The sequence below is a fragment of the Dipodomys ordii genome, unplaced genomic scaffold (assembly GCF_000151885.1).
Source record: "Dipodomys ordii isolate 6190 unplaced genomic scaffold, Dord_2.0 Scaffold3, whole genome shotgun sequence".
In the NCBI taxonomy this organism is placed as follows: Eukaryota; Metazoa; Chordata; class Mammalia; order Rodentia; family Heteromyidae; genus Dipodomys; species Dipodomys ordii.
This window is the reverse complement of record NW_012267219.1, coordinates 35,325,298-35,341,471: the sequence shown is the minus strand read 5'-3', so window position 1 is coordinate 35,341,471 and position 16,174 is coordinate 35,325,298. Positions and strand designations below refer to the sequence as shown.

Genomic DNA, 16,174 nt, shown 5'->3' with positions numbered 1-16,174 from the left:
GTGTCAACCAGACAAGATGATTTTACTTTTAAGTGCTACTTCCCTAATGGGAAGTTTAGTATAATGGTGTTAAAACTGTATTTCTTTCCCTCCTATAGTGAACTATCTGTAATGTTTTCCTTTCTTTGAAAACATGCCCCTTATAGCAGCTGGGAGCTGCATGCCTGTAATCCTAACTACTCAAGAGGCTGAGATCTGAGGATCACAGTTCAAAGCCAGCTCAGGCAGGAAAGGCCTTGAGACATCTCCAGTAAACTACCAGAAAACCGGAAGTAGCACTGTGGCTCAAGTGGAAGAGCACTAGCCTCAGCACCCAGGCCCAGAGTTCAAGCCCCACAACCGACAGAAAGAAAAAAGAAAACATGCCCCTTGTTGCCTGTCTTCCAGATTGCCCTAATGGGCCAAAGAGTACAGCTAAGGATGTGAGGTCCCTTCCTAAAAGAACTTCTATCTAGGGGCTGGGAAGGTGGCTCCGTGGTAGAGCACTTGCCTTGCATGCTCAAGGCTCTGGGTTCGATTCCTCAGCACCACATAAGCAAAAAGAAAAAGCCGGAAGTGGCGCTGTGGCTCAAGTGGTAGAGCGCTAGCCTTGAGCTGAAGAGCTGAGGGACAGCGCCAAGGCCCAGAGTTCAGGCCCCATGACCAGACCCAAAAAGAATTTCTATCTACAGCAGTAGCAATTAGGTAGGAAAATGAAATCATTTAACCATTTGCCAAGAATGAACTCTTACAAGATTTTTAAATATAATGAATTGCTCTCATAGAAAGTTACGACTTGATCAGCAAGACAATATTGGTTGCTTTAGATTAAAAGTGATAAAATACACTTTGAGTCAAGTGATGCAGGGTAAAACATGAGGAGGGGTATATACACAGATTGCTATAGCCACTTAGTCCTTTCAAGACTGTTTTTGTACCCAATTTTAGGGACTTATGAAATAGAATTGCTTTAGGTCATTGGCCACAAGAAGTCTGTAGGATAAAAGCTTGGCTAATAGTATAGTGGTCGCTTCCCTATTCAAAACTGCCTACTAAATAGATTGCTGCACGGGGCAATGTATTGTGAGGAACTCCTTGGCCAAAGTTAGTGCCAGTAGGTATGCCAAGTCAGTAGAAGCTTGATGGCCACACACTGGTTTGTAGAGTGCATACTGCATGTTAATCAGCAGTTCCTCCATCGTTTACAAACACACGCTGAGATTATTGAACAGTGACACCATGGCATGATGTTTACCACTTTCAGGCATAATTTAAGTTTTCCTGATTGTCTTCTAAGAGCAAATTTAACATATTTGTCTTAATTTGATAACTTTATACTGTGGGCTTACTTTTCAGAGTACATCTTTTTTTTTGGGGGGGGGGGTCCAGTCGTGGGGCCTGAACTCTGGGCCTGGGCGCTGTCCCTCAGCTCTTCAGCTCAAGGCTAGCGCTCTACCACTTGAGCCACAGCACCACTTCTGGCATTTTTCTTTTTTTGGGGGGGGGGTCCGGTTGTGGGGCCTGAACTCTGGGCCTGGGTGCTGTCCCTCAGCTATTCAGCTCAAGGCTAGCACTCTACCACTTGAGCCACAGCGCCACTTCCAGCTTTTTTTTTTTTTTTTTTGCTTATGTGGTGCTGAGGAATCAAACCCAGGGCCTCAGGCATGCAAGGCAAGCGCTCTACCACTGAGCCACCTTCCCAGCCCCCAGAGTACATCTTTCTTTAGTATTTCTGAACCTTGAATAGGTGTCCATTGAAAAGTTGCTAGGCAAAGTCATCCAGGGCCAGTGTTCAAAGAGGATCTTTCATACATCTGTAATTCTCAATACTAGATTTATAAGAAAACATCCAGTTGGGTATGGTGGTACATTCCTGTAGTCCCAGTTACTTAGAAGGCTAAAGCAGGAGGATTGCTTGAGCCTAGGAATTTTTGGGGGGACAGTATCAACACAAGATGCTGGCAAATAAAATAAGCAAAGCTAAGTCAACTTTGAATAAGATAATCTTTAGGATCAAATGAGTAATATTAGGACTGTTTAAGTAAGTGGCAGAGCCATTCTTCTGAGGAAGAATATATCTTTTTAAAATGGTTTCTTTCAGCCACGCGCCTGTGGCTCACACCTGTAATGCTAGCTACGCAGGAGGCTGAGATCTTGACGATGGTTCAAAGCCAGCCCGGGCAGGAAAGTCCACGACTCTCTTCTCTCCAGTTAACCACCAGAAAACCAGAAGTGGCACTGTGGCTCAAATGGTAGAGGGCTGGCCTTGAGCTGAGGAGCTCAGGGACAGCACCCAAGCCCAGAGTTCAAGCCCCATGACCGACCAAAAGAAAAAGGTGTCTACGGATTTCCCTACCTCTAAGGGTAGCAGTTCCACACTGTGAAAGTGCTGCCTTGCAGGACAGGACAAAGGAAAGCCAGCTACATACGCTAACATGACCCAGGCAAAATTCCAATGTAGACTTCACCTTCCAAACTGCCTAACTGCAACAACTCCTGCTAAAAATTCCAAATGTGCTGAATAACAAAAGAAGTAATGTAAAATAAATGGCTTTAAAATGTCTTCACCACTGAGGAGGCGGTTTTAATTTAAAGTGGCCTCTGGGTGTCTGAAGCACATACACTGGTTTCAAGGATTTCAATCTAAGCTCCAAATTAAAATTATTCTTATTTGCCAAGGAAAATAAGGTGTGTGTGGGTGTGGGTGTGGATGTGGGTGTACTCAAGGAACACGATGAGCAAGACAAAACGACAGACATTAAGACCATCCACAGAAAACTCAATATTGGTATTAACAAGAATGAATGTTTGAGGAACCATGGAAGAAGGAACAAGCGATTATACAGAAAGCAATGAGAATCTATAAGCCAAAATTAAAACTTTGGGGGAAAAAAACCATGTAACTGAAAGTAAAAACCCAACAAGTAAGTAGGTAAAAAAGTAAGGACAAAGGAAGAAGATTTTTGGGAGGGAGAGTAAACAACACACAGGACAAGACACTTTCTGATAAAACACCTTTAGAAAGGGGTCACAATAGATATAAATTATTCAAATTTAAAATATTAGCTTTATCTTTTAGGTATATCACCTTAAACACAAAATACACAGCTAAATAAAGATCTAAAAATACCAAAGACTTTAAAACTGCTACCTAAGGAAGAATAAAAAAGATGCAGGCAACATTCACTCACTACATAATTTTAAGGGATTCTGTCACCAAAAAAAGATAGAATAATCCTAAGTTGACAATTTTAAACGAGTGTCTAATTCTCTGCATCTGATAATAAAACCAAAAGAGAAAGTAAATACTGATAATTTAATTCATAAATCCTCTATAATTAGACATTCAGCAAAAGAGGAATATAAATCAGTAAATAGATGATGTGTACCACCTAACAAAGTGGCAGCTTCTAGAATCATTCTATGCAACTAGTGGGCAAGTACATCCCGCCCAGTACAAATAGGACACAAGATAGCACAAAAATGTAGTCAGGAAAAATGACATCTTGCACATTTTTTTTTTCTGGCAGTGACAGAAATACAAATTAGGCCGGCTCATACATCTCTGACATTGAAAATATACTTTAAAATAACTAATGGGTAAAATATTCAAACCTCTAGGATTATCAAGTAAAAATGTAAAGGTAATCCTAGCTACTGAGGAGAAAGGTACAAGGAAGATTAGGAACGAAAAGGGGCTATGACTGTGGGCAGCTTCTTACCAGAATTTAAAAACTAAAATGGCAGAGATCTCTAAAAAAAGAAATTTCACAAAAAATTGTAATATTCCCACAGCTTTTGGAGAAACTGCAAACTTTAAAATTTTCCTAATGACCAAATGGCTTTAAAGACTAATTCTAATATTACACTTGAGAAACTGAAAAATTCATTTCATGGGACAAGAATAATGTTAGTTCTCAAGCCAGACAGGACAAAAGGAATATTACAACATGGATCTCACGTGGACACATGAGCCAAGGTTCTAAAAAAAATATAGCTTGCCAGATGCTGGTAGCTCACATCTGTAATCCTAGCTATTCAAGAAGCTAAGATCTGAGAATTGTGGTTCACAGCCAGGCTAGGCAGGAAAGTCCATGGAGTCTTATCTCCAATTAACTACCAAATAATAACCAGAACTAGAGCTGTGATTCAAGTGGTAGAGTGTTAGCCTTGAGCTAAAAGCTCAGGGACAGCATTCACACCCCTAAATTCAAGCCCCAGAACCAGCACCAAAAATAAAATAGAGAATTGCCAAGGACAGCATTACATTCCTATAATCTCAGCACTCTGGTGGCTAAAGAAGGAGGATCACAAATTCAAGCCCAGTAGGCTACATATTGACACCCTGTTACAAAAAAAAAAAATCTCATGTGTCAACAAGTATGTTGTCAAATTGAGCTCAGAAATATATTAAAACAAGTATCATAAGCAAGTTGTGTTTATGCTAGGACTAAAGATCAACATTAATATTAAAGGGAAAACCAATCATTTACACAGATGCAGAAAAGCATGCAATACAACCCAGCATCCGCTCATACTATCATTTCTTAGCAAAGTTGAAATGGAAGAGATCATCCTCAACCTGGTAAAGGCCAAGTGAACACTGCCTTTAAACCAAGGTTTAACAGAAGAACAGTATTCACTGTTCTTTTCTACTGATCCTAGCCAGGGCCAAAATGTTAAGAACTTTTTATATTTATTTCTGGTGCTAGTTCTGAGGTTTGGACTCGGGGCATGGGCACTGTCCCTGAGCTTCTTTGCTTAAGGCTAGCGAGTATTACAACTCTACTTCTATCAAAGAGTCTCGAACTTTCTTGCCTGGGTTGGCTTTAAACCATGATCCTCAGGTAGGATTACAGGTGCCTGGCTAAAAAGAAAAACTTGAAAGTACAGGATTAGAAAGGGGGAAAATGCCATTTGGGTCAAGAATATTTTAAAAAAACAAAACCAACTTGAAAACCAAGTACTGGTGGCTCTTGACTGTAATCCTAGCTATTCAATATGCTGAGGTCTGAGATCACAATTCAAAGCCTGCCCAGGAAGATAAGTCCACATGATTCTTATTTCCAATTAATCAGCAAAAAAAGCTGGACTGGAGGCATAGGTCAACAGTGAAGCACCAGATGTGAAAAAAAAAGTCATGAGAAGCCAGGTGCTAGTGGCTCACGCCTGGCCTGGAACCCCAGCTACTCAGGAGGCTGAGATCTGAGGATCACCGTTCAAAGCCAGCCCGGGAGGAAAAGTCTGTGAGACTCATCTCCAATTAACCGCCAGAAAACCAGAAGTGGAGCTATGGCTCAAGTGGTAGAGTGCTCACCTTGAGCTGAAGAGCGCAGGGACAGCACCCAGGCCTAGAGTTCAAGCCCCACAACTGACCAAAAAAAAAAAATGGCATGAGATGTCTCAGTTCAAACCTCAACACTGGTGCCCAAAAAACAAAAATAAGAAACCTAAGCTTTTATGGAAAAAAAGTTATACTAAGGGGCATTAGAGAAAATGAAATGAATTGGTACAATGTTTTTGACTGGGAAGATATAGAAATGATACAAATACTCTGCAAGTTGATCTACACACACAATACAACTATAAAAGGCAGTAAGTGTATGAACTGGGGGGAAATATATGTACTAAATCTGACAAAGGACTGGTATGTAAAATATGTAAAGAAATATGCTCTACTTCAGAGTAGTTCCAACCCTGAACTTAATTATGTAGCTCATTAGCCAATAAAGGTATTTTTAAATTAAAAAATGATATGAATTCTTCAAGTATTTATTGAGCATCTACTCTTTGTAGGGAAATGCTTGAGATACTGTGAATATAGCAAAGAACAAAAGAGACATGACTCCTGTTTACAGAGTTCCACTGTAATTGAGCAGGAATATCTATAACAGCATTGTCTGTAACAGCCAGGAAAAAACCTAAAAGTAATCCAAATGTCCATAAATAGAAGAACAGAAAAGGTGTGGAAGTGGTTCAACTGAATACTATGTAACAATGAAAACATGAAATAGTTACATGAAATAAACATGGAAATAAAAATGTCAGAAAAAGGAGCCACACACAAATATGTATACAGTATGATTCCATTTACATACAAGATCAAAAACAGGTAACTCTAAGCACTTTATTAGGATTATAGACATATATGACAGAGCCACAAGTAAAAACATGGGAATTATTAACAAAAACTCCAGAACAATGTTTTTACATCATGTGGTATGCATGTATAGAGGCCAAATGGGGGATTCTAGATAGCTGAAAATGCTCAAGATCTTAGGCTGAAGGCTGAAATGTGTGCAATCAGTTTATTTTTAGACCATACAGTTTATATCCTTTGGTATATATTTTTCACACAACAAATAATATTTTTAAAAGGTGTAAGATCATGAGATATATACTTTCATCCAACAAAAGAAACATCCATATTTCAGTTATTGGTATGCTATGAAAATCAACCAATGATAATAATGGAGAATAAAGTACATGAGAATATGGAACAAAGAATCAGGACTCTTTCCTCACAGAAGCTAATTAGATTCCCATAGTGGCATGGTCCAATGAGATCACAATATTGTATTATCATATGGCTGTCCAAGATGGCCTGCTGTAACTGGCATGAATGGCTAATTGATTTCTTTGCTCACTGGAAATATTTATTTGCATAAAACACAATGATAGGTGATGCAAATCCTAAAAATGACAAAGACAACATCTTTCCTTACTGAGTTCTGTTGACTTGTAAAAGTACCAATCACCTTTGGTGTATTCTAATAATGCATTTATGGGTGAAGGATTCAAAAGATGTCAAAGGTATACAGAGCTACTGATTCATTTTCTGTGTGTGTGCTTGTCCTGGGGCTTGAACTCAGAGCCTGGGCGTTGTCCCTAGGCTTCCTTTGCTCAAGTCCAGTGCTCTACTACCTGAGCCACGGAACTACAGCCTTTTTGAGTAGTTTATTGAAAAGTCTCACAGACTTTCCTGCCTGGGCTGGGCTTCCAACTGTGATCTTCAGATCTCAGCCTCCTGAATAGCGAGGATTACAAGTATGAGCTACTGGTGCCCAGCTGCTACTGATTCTTTCTACATTAGTCAATAACAGGTTCCAGGCTGGTCCACAAAAGGTGAACAGTTTTGAAATCATGTCTTTGCCAAGGTCAGTGCCATTGTACACACTGTTTAAAACAGTCCCTTCATTCAGTTTTAGGTCGAAATTTTAGCATTCAGAATGTTTGAAAAATTAAGTAGACCTTGAAACATTTAATCCCGTTCCCACGACTCAAACAGGGCATGGTGTTGGGAAGACCAGGCACAGAAGCAAATGATAGCCTATGTACCAGGAAGTACAAAGTATATCCTTCTGGTCCATTCTCTCCATCTGGCCCTAACACAGAGGCACCCACATATGACCAAGTTTAAGCACTACAGCAGCTATTTTTAAAAAAACAAAACCAGGCTGGAAAGGTAGCTCAGTGGTAGAGTGCTTGCCTTGCATGCATGAGGCCTTGGGTTTGATTCCTCAATACCACGTAAGCAGAAAAAGCGGGAAGTGGTGCTGTGGCTCAAGTGGTAGAGCGCTAGCCTTGAGCTGAAGAGCTGAGGGACAGCGCCCAGGCCCAGAGTTCAGGCCCCAAAACAGGGGCTGGGAAGGTGGCTCAGTGGTAGAGAGCTTGTTTTGCATGCCTGAGGCCCTGGGTTCGATTCCTCAGCACCACATAAGCAAAAAAAAAAGAAAAAAGCCGGAAGTGGCGCTGTGGCTCAAGTGGTAGAGTGCTAGCCTTGAGCTGAAGAGCTGAGGAACAGTGCCCAGGCCCAGAGTTCAGGCCCCACGACCGGACCCTCCAAAAAAAAAAGTTAAACAAAAAAACCCAAAAGCTAGCCAGGGTAAGAAAGTCCATGAGATTCTTATCTCCCATTAACCACCAGAAAATCAGAAGTGGTGCTGTGGCTAACATGGTAGAGTGCTAGTCTTGGGTTGAGGAGCTCTGGGACAGTATCCAGGCCCAGAGTTCAAGCCCCACAACCAACTACACACACACACACACAAACAAAAAGACTTGTTACCCATATTTAGCAGGAATGAACAATGCCACTAGGAGTGCTAAACTGCAATTGGTAGCAGAATAATTTTGGATCTAGCAGTGTTTGGGTGGGGAGAGGGGGTGAGCTGCTGAATTTGGCAGGGATTAGCTGCTGTTTTCTTTTACTGGATGGCATTATGCCTACAGCTTGCTGTCTTAGTATGAAGAGAGAGATCAGGAGGGCAGCCTTAAGTCTTGAGATCCCGCTCTGCCTCCTTAGATGGGAGGAATGGATAACCCTCTTGGGCAGGGCTGGACACTTGTCGGACCATGATTTACTAGTAGATAGCAGTAGCGAATATTCAAAAACAAATGCTAGCTTCTACCTTCTACTTTTAACCCGTCTGTGCTCAGACACAAAAGGCTTTTCTTGTGCCTTCCTAAGTTCTCATGCTCAGGAATGATGACATACAGGAAACCACAAAGGTGCGTTCAGCTTCTATACATACTGATATGCCACCAGTCCATACTTCCTGTAGTTCCTATCTTCAGACATTGATATTCTTCAAAGACTACTCAACCAGCAAAATGAAACTAGTAAATAAAAAGTATTTCCTACCAGGGCACTTGAGGCTCACACCTATGAGACCTATAAGATTTCAAGAGGCTAAGATGTGAAGATTGAGATTCAAATCTGGCCCTGATGGACAAGTTCAGGAGACTCTTATCTCCAATTAACCAGCAAAAATGGAGTAAATGGAGGTGTACTTCAGGTGGTAGAGCTCTAGCCTTGAGTAAAAAAGCTAAGGAAGATTGTAAGGCCCTAAGTTCAAGCTGCAGTGCTGGTATGCACATGTGTGCACATGTGTAGGCACGCATATCCGTGCACACACACACACACACACACACATATAGCCTCTGGAGATTAATATACCTCCATATTCAGTCATTGATCTCAGAATTTCTAGGCTATGGAGCCACCTAGGAAGCCCACAGGATAAGAAAAGGCTGAAGAGTTTGTTATTTTCTCCAGAGGCTTAATAATTCTTCTGAAATTCTTCTTCTTTTTCAAAGACTTCCTCCCATCTTGCCTCTGACTTGAGAGTAGGGAAAGGAAGTATGGAGGAATGTAAAGGGGACAATTTTTTTACTCACTTCTCAGCATTTTTAGGTAGTAGCTAACTGGCCAACAGGAAGACAGAGAAAGACACCCTTCTGCCCTCAAAGGCTAACTAACACCTAGTGAAGGGCAAGCAGGGAGAAACGAACAAGAGCTCAGTTTTTAGGAGAAAGCACATAGAGGAGCAGTCAGATCTGGCTGGCAGTGGGTAGGTCTGGAAAGGCTACTGAGGATGGCCAGTATGCAGACAAAGTGGCCAGTGGGAAGGGGTCTGCAGACAGGAGATGCATAAACACAGATGAGCACCTGGCATCACACGCCTGAGAGTGCAGAGCAATGCGGAGTGTGGAAGTGTTCCCTGCACTTGGAAAATGGGAGGTGGCTCATCCTGACTTGCTCTACAGTTATTTTTATGGAGTAGAAGGTAGAAGCCATTGCTGTGAACTAGAAAGAGTGAACAGCATAAAGGAAATAAAACAAAGAGAAGACAAAAGAAAGTGACAATAAGTCTAGGCTATTTCTTGGGTGCCATTTGCCTTTTTTTTATTTCCCAGGATATTAGTTCAGCTACAATAAACTCGTGTTTCACTAAGAAAATGACTCCTGTTCACAATACTCAACAGTCCATCTTAATTTAGAGCCTGCCAATATTAACTCAATGAATGACAAAAAATCAACCTTCATACTCTGCTACCACTAATTTTTCTTTCATGCAGTTAAAAACAAATACCACCTATAATTGTTAATAGTAGAAAAGTGCTTTATTTTTTTATATCATTGGTACATGATACATAAAACTGCCTAAAATCAGTCTTAAGAAAACACAACAGTTACTTACACCTTAAATGGTCAAAGACCAAGTCTACTTTGCAGCCTATTTCATTAATGATCAGATGACTACAGTAATTTCAAGTGCTAATAATTTCATGTCCCATGTTACAAATGGTTTTTATATTACAAGCACTGTCATTTTTCAATAAAAGTATCTTTTTATCATAGAGTATATGTCTATAAGAATGAATCTTTGCTAGTCTACAAGTCTTTGAAATAATGGAGCAACAGTTTTCCCTTGCTATGATTGTACTTATTGAACTGGGCTAAGGGGTGCGGGTGCCTTATACATGCAATCAGATTAATGCAGCTTTTAAAATGCAGATATGCATCCTATTTCTAGTTTAATTGCTAAATCAGCTTACTAAACTAAAACAGAGTCAATACAGTATTTTAGAAAACATAATCTAAAAGCATGCAACATCCAAAACAATTTTACTATTTATGTGAACCAAAACAAAAAATTCAAGCACAGGAAGAGGAAAGTGACAAAGACTTGTTACATGCAAGTTGTTTACACAATGGAAGAAAGAAACTAACAATGTAAATCCTCTTAAGAAAAAGTATCTGCCTAGGCTAGAGGCATGGTGCACTGGTGTGCCTAGCATGCGAGAGGCTGAATTCAATCCCCAGCACCATGAAGAAAGGAGTCAGGAAGGAGGCAGGGAATGAAAAGGAGGGTCAGGGGGAAAGGAGGAAAAGAGGAAGGAAGGGAGAAATGCAGGGGGGGGGAGTGGGAAGAACCTCTGTCACACAGCCAGACAACAAAACCAGACTTTCACTGACAAATTTGCAAATCATAAGAAGCTACATATATTCTTGCTCTTATTGACTCAATTTATTCTGCTCATGAACACACAGCTCTAAGATCTTTTATATCTGTTAATGTTAATGCCGAAGAGATTTCTCAATGGTACCTACCTTTTAGCCACTAATCCTTTAACAAAGAGATACATATGACTGGTGCTTAATAAACATTTGCCAAATTAAAAAATAGAATCTGGACTGATTCTCAAGGCAAAATGATTTATTACTTGAACAAATCCCTGGTATAGAAGACTACCCTGTCCTCTAAGGAGTTATATATATGCTAGATAGAACTACATGTCATGGTCACCTCATTGTCTGAAACAGTAGAGGCATTTTTAAGCACAGTAAACTAAAAGACTTAATAAGTATAATGTGCACATTCAAAAAACTATTCTACTCTACTATAAATCAACTTATTCCATGTCGTTAAGAGAATACTTTCAAGATGTAAACTCTGCAGAGAATAAAAGTTAAAAGCCAAAATTGTTCTAACAAAGTAAATAGTAAGTAAAAATTGGACTTGAAATATTACCTTACCATAACTTTCCATTCTTAATGTTTTTATAACCAAACACACACATATACACCACAAACCCTAGCATTTAGTATGTGCAAAATTGCTTATCATTTATTTTAGCTTTGGTTAAGTGTTTGTTTAGCCTATAGCAGACACATGATGGAAGTTATACACATGATTACAAATGTAATAATGAGGTAAGTTAAAATGTGACTAGTGCAAAAAGCAAGCATATGTCAAAAGCCAAGCACAGGTATTAAACAAATGCAAAATGAAGCTCTCTCACCAAGGGAGTTGCTGGAATAACAAACCAGAGACGCTCCTTGTAAACATCGCTTGTAAAGTACACATTTTAAGATTAAGGATTCATATAGCCACAAAAAGGTATTCTAACAACACCAAAGTAGTGCATTTATTTTTATCTTTAGAGTTCAGAAACCACTCATTATGTGTCTAACAGTTTGCATATTTTCTTCAGAAGAAATGTAATTAGTGAGACACATTAATTACAAATACTATAGTATAAAAATCCCAGTTCTTTACAAAAAATTATATATTAAAATATTCTATACACTTTAAATTAGTAACTGGAACACAGATATATTTAATTCTGCACACTTCAACCCATCTTTGCTGGGAATATCGTACACAGTTTGAAGACACAGCTACTCAGACAACCTAAACTGCAAGAGATTATGGTGGTATGAGACAAGACAGATTTGTCCTCTTTTAAGCTACTGTAGCTCTTAGTTTGAAATAGCTTTTCTGCAATTATTGCTCTGTATGGACTCATTCCAGATTTGACAGGCATGGAACCATGAAGTTCCTAAAGATTTAAACATTACTGTAGCAGAGTGTTCATAATGTTCATCTGCATCTTTAAGGTTGTAAGGAACCTGAGGTTAGCTGTGTGATGCGTATACTTCCATTGTAAAAAGGTTTATACAATTTCAAGATAAAAACAATGCAAAAATAAAACATCTAGAGCATTTACAAAAGTCTTACAAATGTTCAAAACACTTTTTCAAAACTTGTATCCTGTTAAGGTGCTTTTTTTCTCTCTGCAATAGGAGGACATAAACTTTAATTTTGAATTATGATGGTCTTAATCTCACCCAAATCAAAATTAGATCCATGGAGGTACATGACCCACAGTTACTAGAATCCTCTTGATAACTCTAGGATGACTGAGTTACACAGCGTTTAGAAAAGATGTTGGGTGCACGACCCATCCCCAGGATGGGGATACAAGATTTTAGTGCTAAAGGAGACCTTAAGGTTTATTATATTTTAACTGTTTCCTGTTAATGAGGAACTTAAGGGGTAAATACACAAATATGTTGGCCTGATATAAATAAAAAATATCCATTATTCTTTTTGTATCTTATACTATGGTTTCTTGTTTGTTTTTGCTAGAACCTGAGTTTGAACTCAGGACCTCACTCTTGCTCCGCTGGCACTTTTAACACTTGAACCATGCCTCCAGCCCAGCTTTTTGCTGGTTATTTTGGAGATGGAGTCTCGCAAACATTTCTGCCCAGCCTAGCTTCAGACCACAATCCTCCATATCTCAGCCTCCAAAGTAACTAAGGCTTATAGGCATGAGCCACTGGTGCCCAGTTATATAATGTACCATTTATTTGTATCTTTTCATATATTGTACCATGATTCTTAGAAAATAATAAAAATGCAAAAGCAAAGTTTTTGAACTTGCCTTTCTTTTCAAATTTCTTAAGCTTTGTGCTCACTGAAAATAAAGGAAGGCATCAAGTAGCTTCTAAAATTAGTACTGAAAATATCCAATATAAGATAATGGGTAAAGTACCACCTATAATACAGAATGAAATTACTAGAAGGAGTACTCAAAGACAAGGCATTTACAACGTAGAGAACATTTAAGATAGCAAAGTATACAACAACCAGTTACTAGAATCCTCTTGATAACTCTAGGAAGACTGAGATACACAGCGTTTAGAAAAGATGTTGGGTAATACTGCCTTCTAGCTTTTATCTTAATTTTACTACTTTCCTTTGTAAAAACAACTATAGGGGTAAGGAAAAATCCATATACTAATTTTCAGAGAGCCTTTGCTTCTTTTCTATTTTTATTTGTATCTAGAATTGAACAAATACATTTTAAGAACAACTTACAAACTCAAATACATAACTCCTAGAAATACAGTCAGAGAATACTCTTTTAAGTGACAAAGCTTCAGAACCAATTACTAATAAATAATCGCCATCACAACAGCTTCAGTAAAAGAACAATTCAACTTAAAGATGCTTTCTTATTGTTACCTTGAAGCCATCGAACTTGTGTTGCTGGTCCATAACCCTTTTCATTCTTCGCTGATATCCTGAACACAATGGCTGGCCTGGATGTATAATCAATATGTGCATTTGCCAGTTGTCCAGCAGTTACTGTACATGATGTTTTAAGACCACAATAAATCCTCATAAACACAAGTTGACTGGGGTTATCTTGTATCTGTGCTGTGCGGATAGCCAAGTAGGCTGAATATTCTAAAATATTTCCAGAGGGTGAAGTTGGAGGCTCCCAGGAAAGGTGTATTCCTTCAACATTCTAGAAAAGCGAGACAAAATATGAATGTTCTCAAGTTTTCTCTATTATCACTTACTATCTTAAACCTTTCTTTTCACTAATGTAGTTACAATAGATGTTAGATCTCTTATGGCTGACTTTTAAAGAACCTACATTAATTGGATTTATAATATTTAATTCAGGCCCACTTTTGACAAATACAAGGCTTAAATATCTGCTTGTGATATCCCAGAAGAAGACTGTCTTCCCTAAGTACAGACTTCTCCTTTCCCAAGGAAAGGCAAGACTTGGTAAAATAAAATCCCATTTGTGTGCCAAACTAAAATCGAAAAGTCTCCAGATTCAACTTTGAAGTTCCATAACAATAAAAATGAATCCAACAGAGTTTTATGCCTTTCTGAATGCTCTAATTCAGCTTGAAATTTAGAACTCAATAATACCAAGGGTATTTACAGCTGTGAGCTAGTGGCTCACAGCTGTAATCTTAGCTACTCAGGAAGCTGAGATCTGAAAATCCCATTTCAAAGCCAGTCTGGGCAGCAAAGTCTGTGAGACACTTATCTCCAACTAACCAACCACCAGAAAAGGTGCTGTGGCTCAAGTGTAAAGCACTAGCCTTGAGCAAAAGAGCTCAGGGACAGAATCTAGGCCCCAAGTTCAAGCTCTCAGACAGACAAAAAAAAAAAAAAAAACCCACCATGAATGACTAGCCAAAAGAAATTGGTTTTAAATATTTAATCACCACTTTCACTCTTTCAGACATCTCTCATTTTACCAGAGGCGAAGGGGAACTTCTAAACATCATTTGTGTTATGTACAAAACTCACCTTTGAAATCCTCACTGCAGAAGGGGCTCCCGGAAAACCAGGAATACAAGTTTTAAATTCACTAATTTTGCTGAAAGGACCTATTCCACAACCGTTAATTGCAGCAACCCTGAATCTATATCCTGTGCCTGGAACAAGATCTTGTTTCTTAAGCAAACTGTAGTCAGGTACATCTGCATTTCCTACCTAAAATGTAACATATAGCAAAGTCAGAGAAAAGGTACAACACATTTATTATTATTCAAAAATTTAAGCTATTTAATGTTCATCAAACAACACCACCTTTAAATAATGAATTATGTGTTAAGGTTCCAATTCACATTTATGTATTTCTCTTTCTGACACAAGAAATAAGCTCACTAGTGATCCAATTAAGCCTGTAAATCTGAGATTGTTACATAGAAGAAAAGGGCCTTCTCCCATGGAGAATCACTGGTTAGAAAGAGAAATAAGAGGGTCCTTACTGGAACACTGGAGGCTCATGCCTGTAATCCTAGCTCCTTAGGAAGATCAGATCTGAGAATTGTGGTTCAAAACCAACCTAGGCAGGAAAATATGAGAGTCTTTTCTCCAATTAATCATTGGAAAGCTTGAAGTGGAGCAAGTGATTCAGGTGATAGAGTGCTAGCCCTGATTTCAAGCCCCAGTACTGCCATGCATGCATGCATAAAATCAATCAATCAATCAATATTCAGCACATGAAAGGTATTAAAGGTAGACAAAAAAAAAAATCTCCACCACTATTAATGAAGGAATCTATTTCCATGGGACTTAACCTGGAACAGACATTTCAGATTTACTGACAAGTAGTAGTCTGCCCAGGAACAACAACTTTTAGAGACAGGCAAACAAGCTAGATAGAGAAAGAGTGAATGGCATATGATGTAGAGCAGTAGCATGCCTATATTCAGGACACTGGATAAATGTTAAATAATTAAGATTATATACTCTAGGTAGGAAAACCATAAAATTACATCTTTTGAGCCATTTTTACCTAACTCCATAACAGCACCTTCCAAGAGTTTAATCTCTATTCTACATATGAGAAAACTGAGACTCAGAGGGGTTCAACAAGTGACTTCCCCAGTTCAGTCTACTGATAGCTGGAACTAGTGACTGAAACCCAAGTCTACTGCCTCTAAATTCCATGTGCTTTTTTTCTTTTAAGGCCTTTTACATATAGGTATGTCTTCATCAAGAGATAACATTAACAGATTATTCAGAATTTCTGAGTAATTTTGTCAAGAACTAGAAAAACTCAGTTGGAAAGACTTACACCAGAATATTGGAGGAACTAGTATTTAATGATAAGTGATGGGGCTGGGAAGGTGGCTCAGTGGTAGAGTGCTTGCCTTGCATGCATGAGGCCCTAGGTTCGATTCCCCAGCACCACATAAGCAAAAAGAAAAAAAGCCGGAAGTGGCACTGTGGCTCAAGTGATAGAGAGCTAGCCTTGAGCTGAAGAGCTGAGGGACAGCGCCCAGGCCCAGAGTTCAGGCCCCACA

The 16,174-nt window shown here is 39.0% G+C and overlaps 1 protein-coding gene across 1 annotated transcript in view; it reads right to left on the bottom strand.

The window, feature by feature from the left end:
- Positions 1 to 12,859: 12,859 nt before the first annotated feature.
- The window catches only part of Hcfc2 (host cell factor C2), a 47,577-nt gene continuing 44,262 nt past the window's right edge, over positions 12,860 to 16,174 (bottom strand). Inside the window, exons 15-16 of the mRNA XM_013019103.1 lie at positions 14,670 to 14,855; positions 12,860 to 13,863 (exon numbers count right to left, since the gene is read on the bottom strand). Coding sequence (XP_012874557.1) covers positions 13,549 to 13,863; positions 14,670 to 14,855 — 501 coding nt within the window. The 3' untranslated portion in view covers positions 12,860 to 13,548. The remainder of the gene's footprint in view (positions 13,864 to 14,669; positions 14,856 to 16,174) is intronic.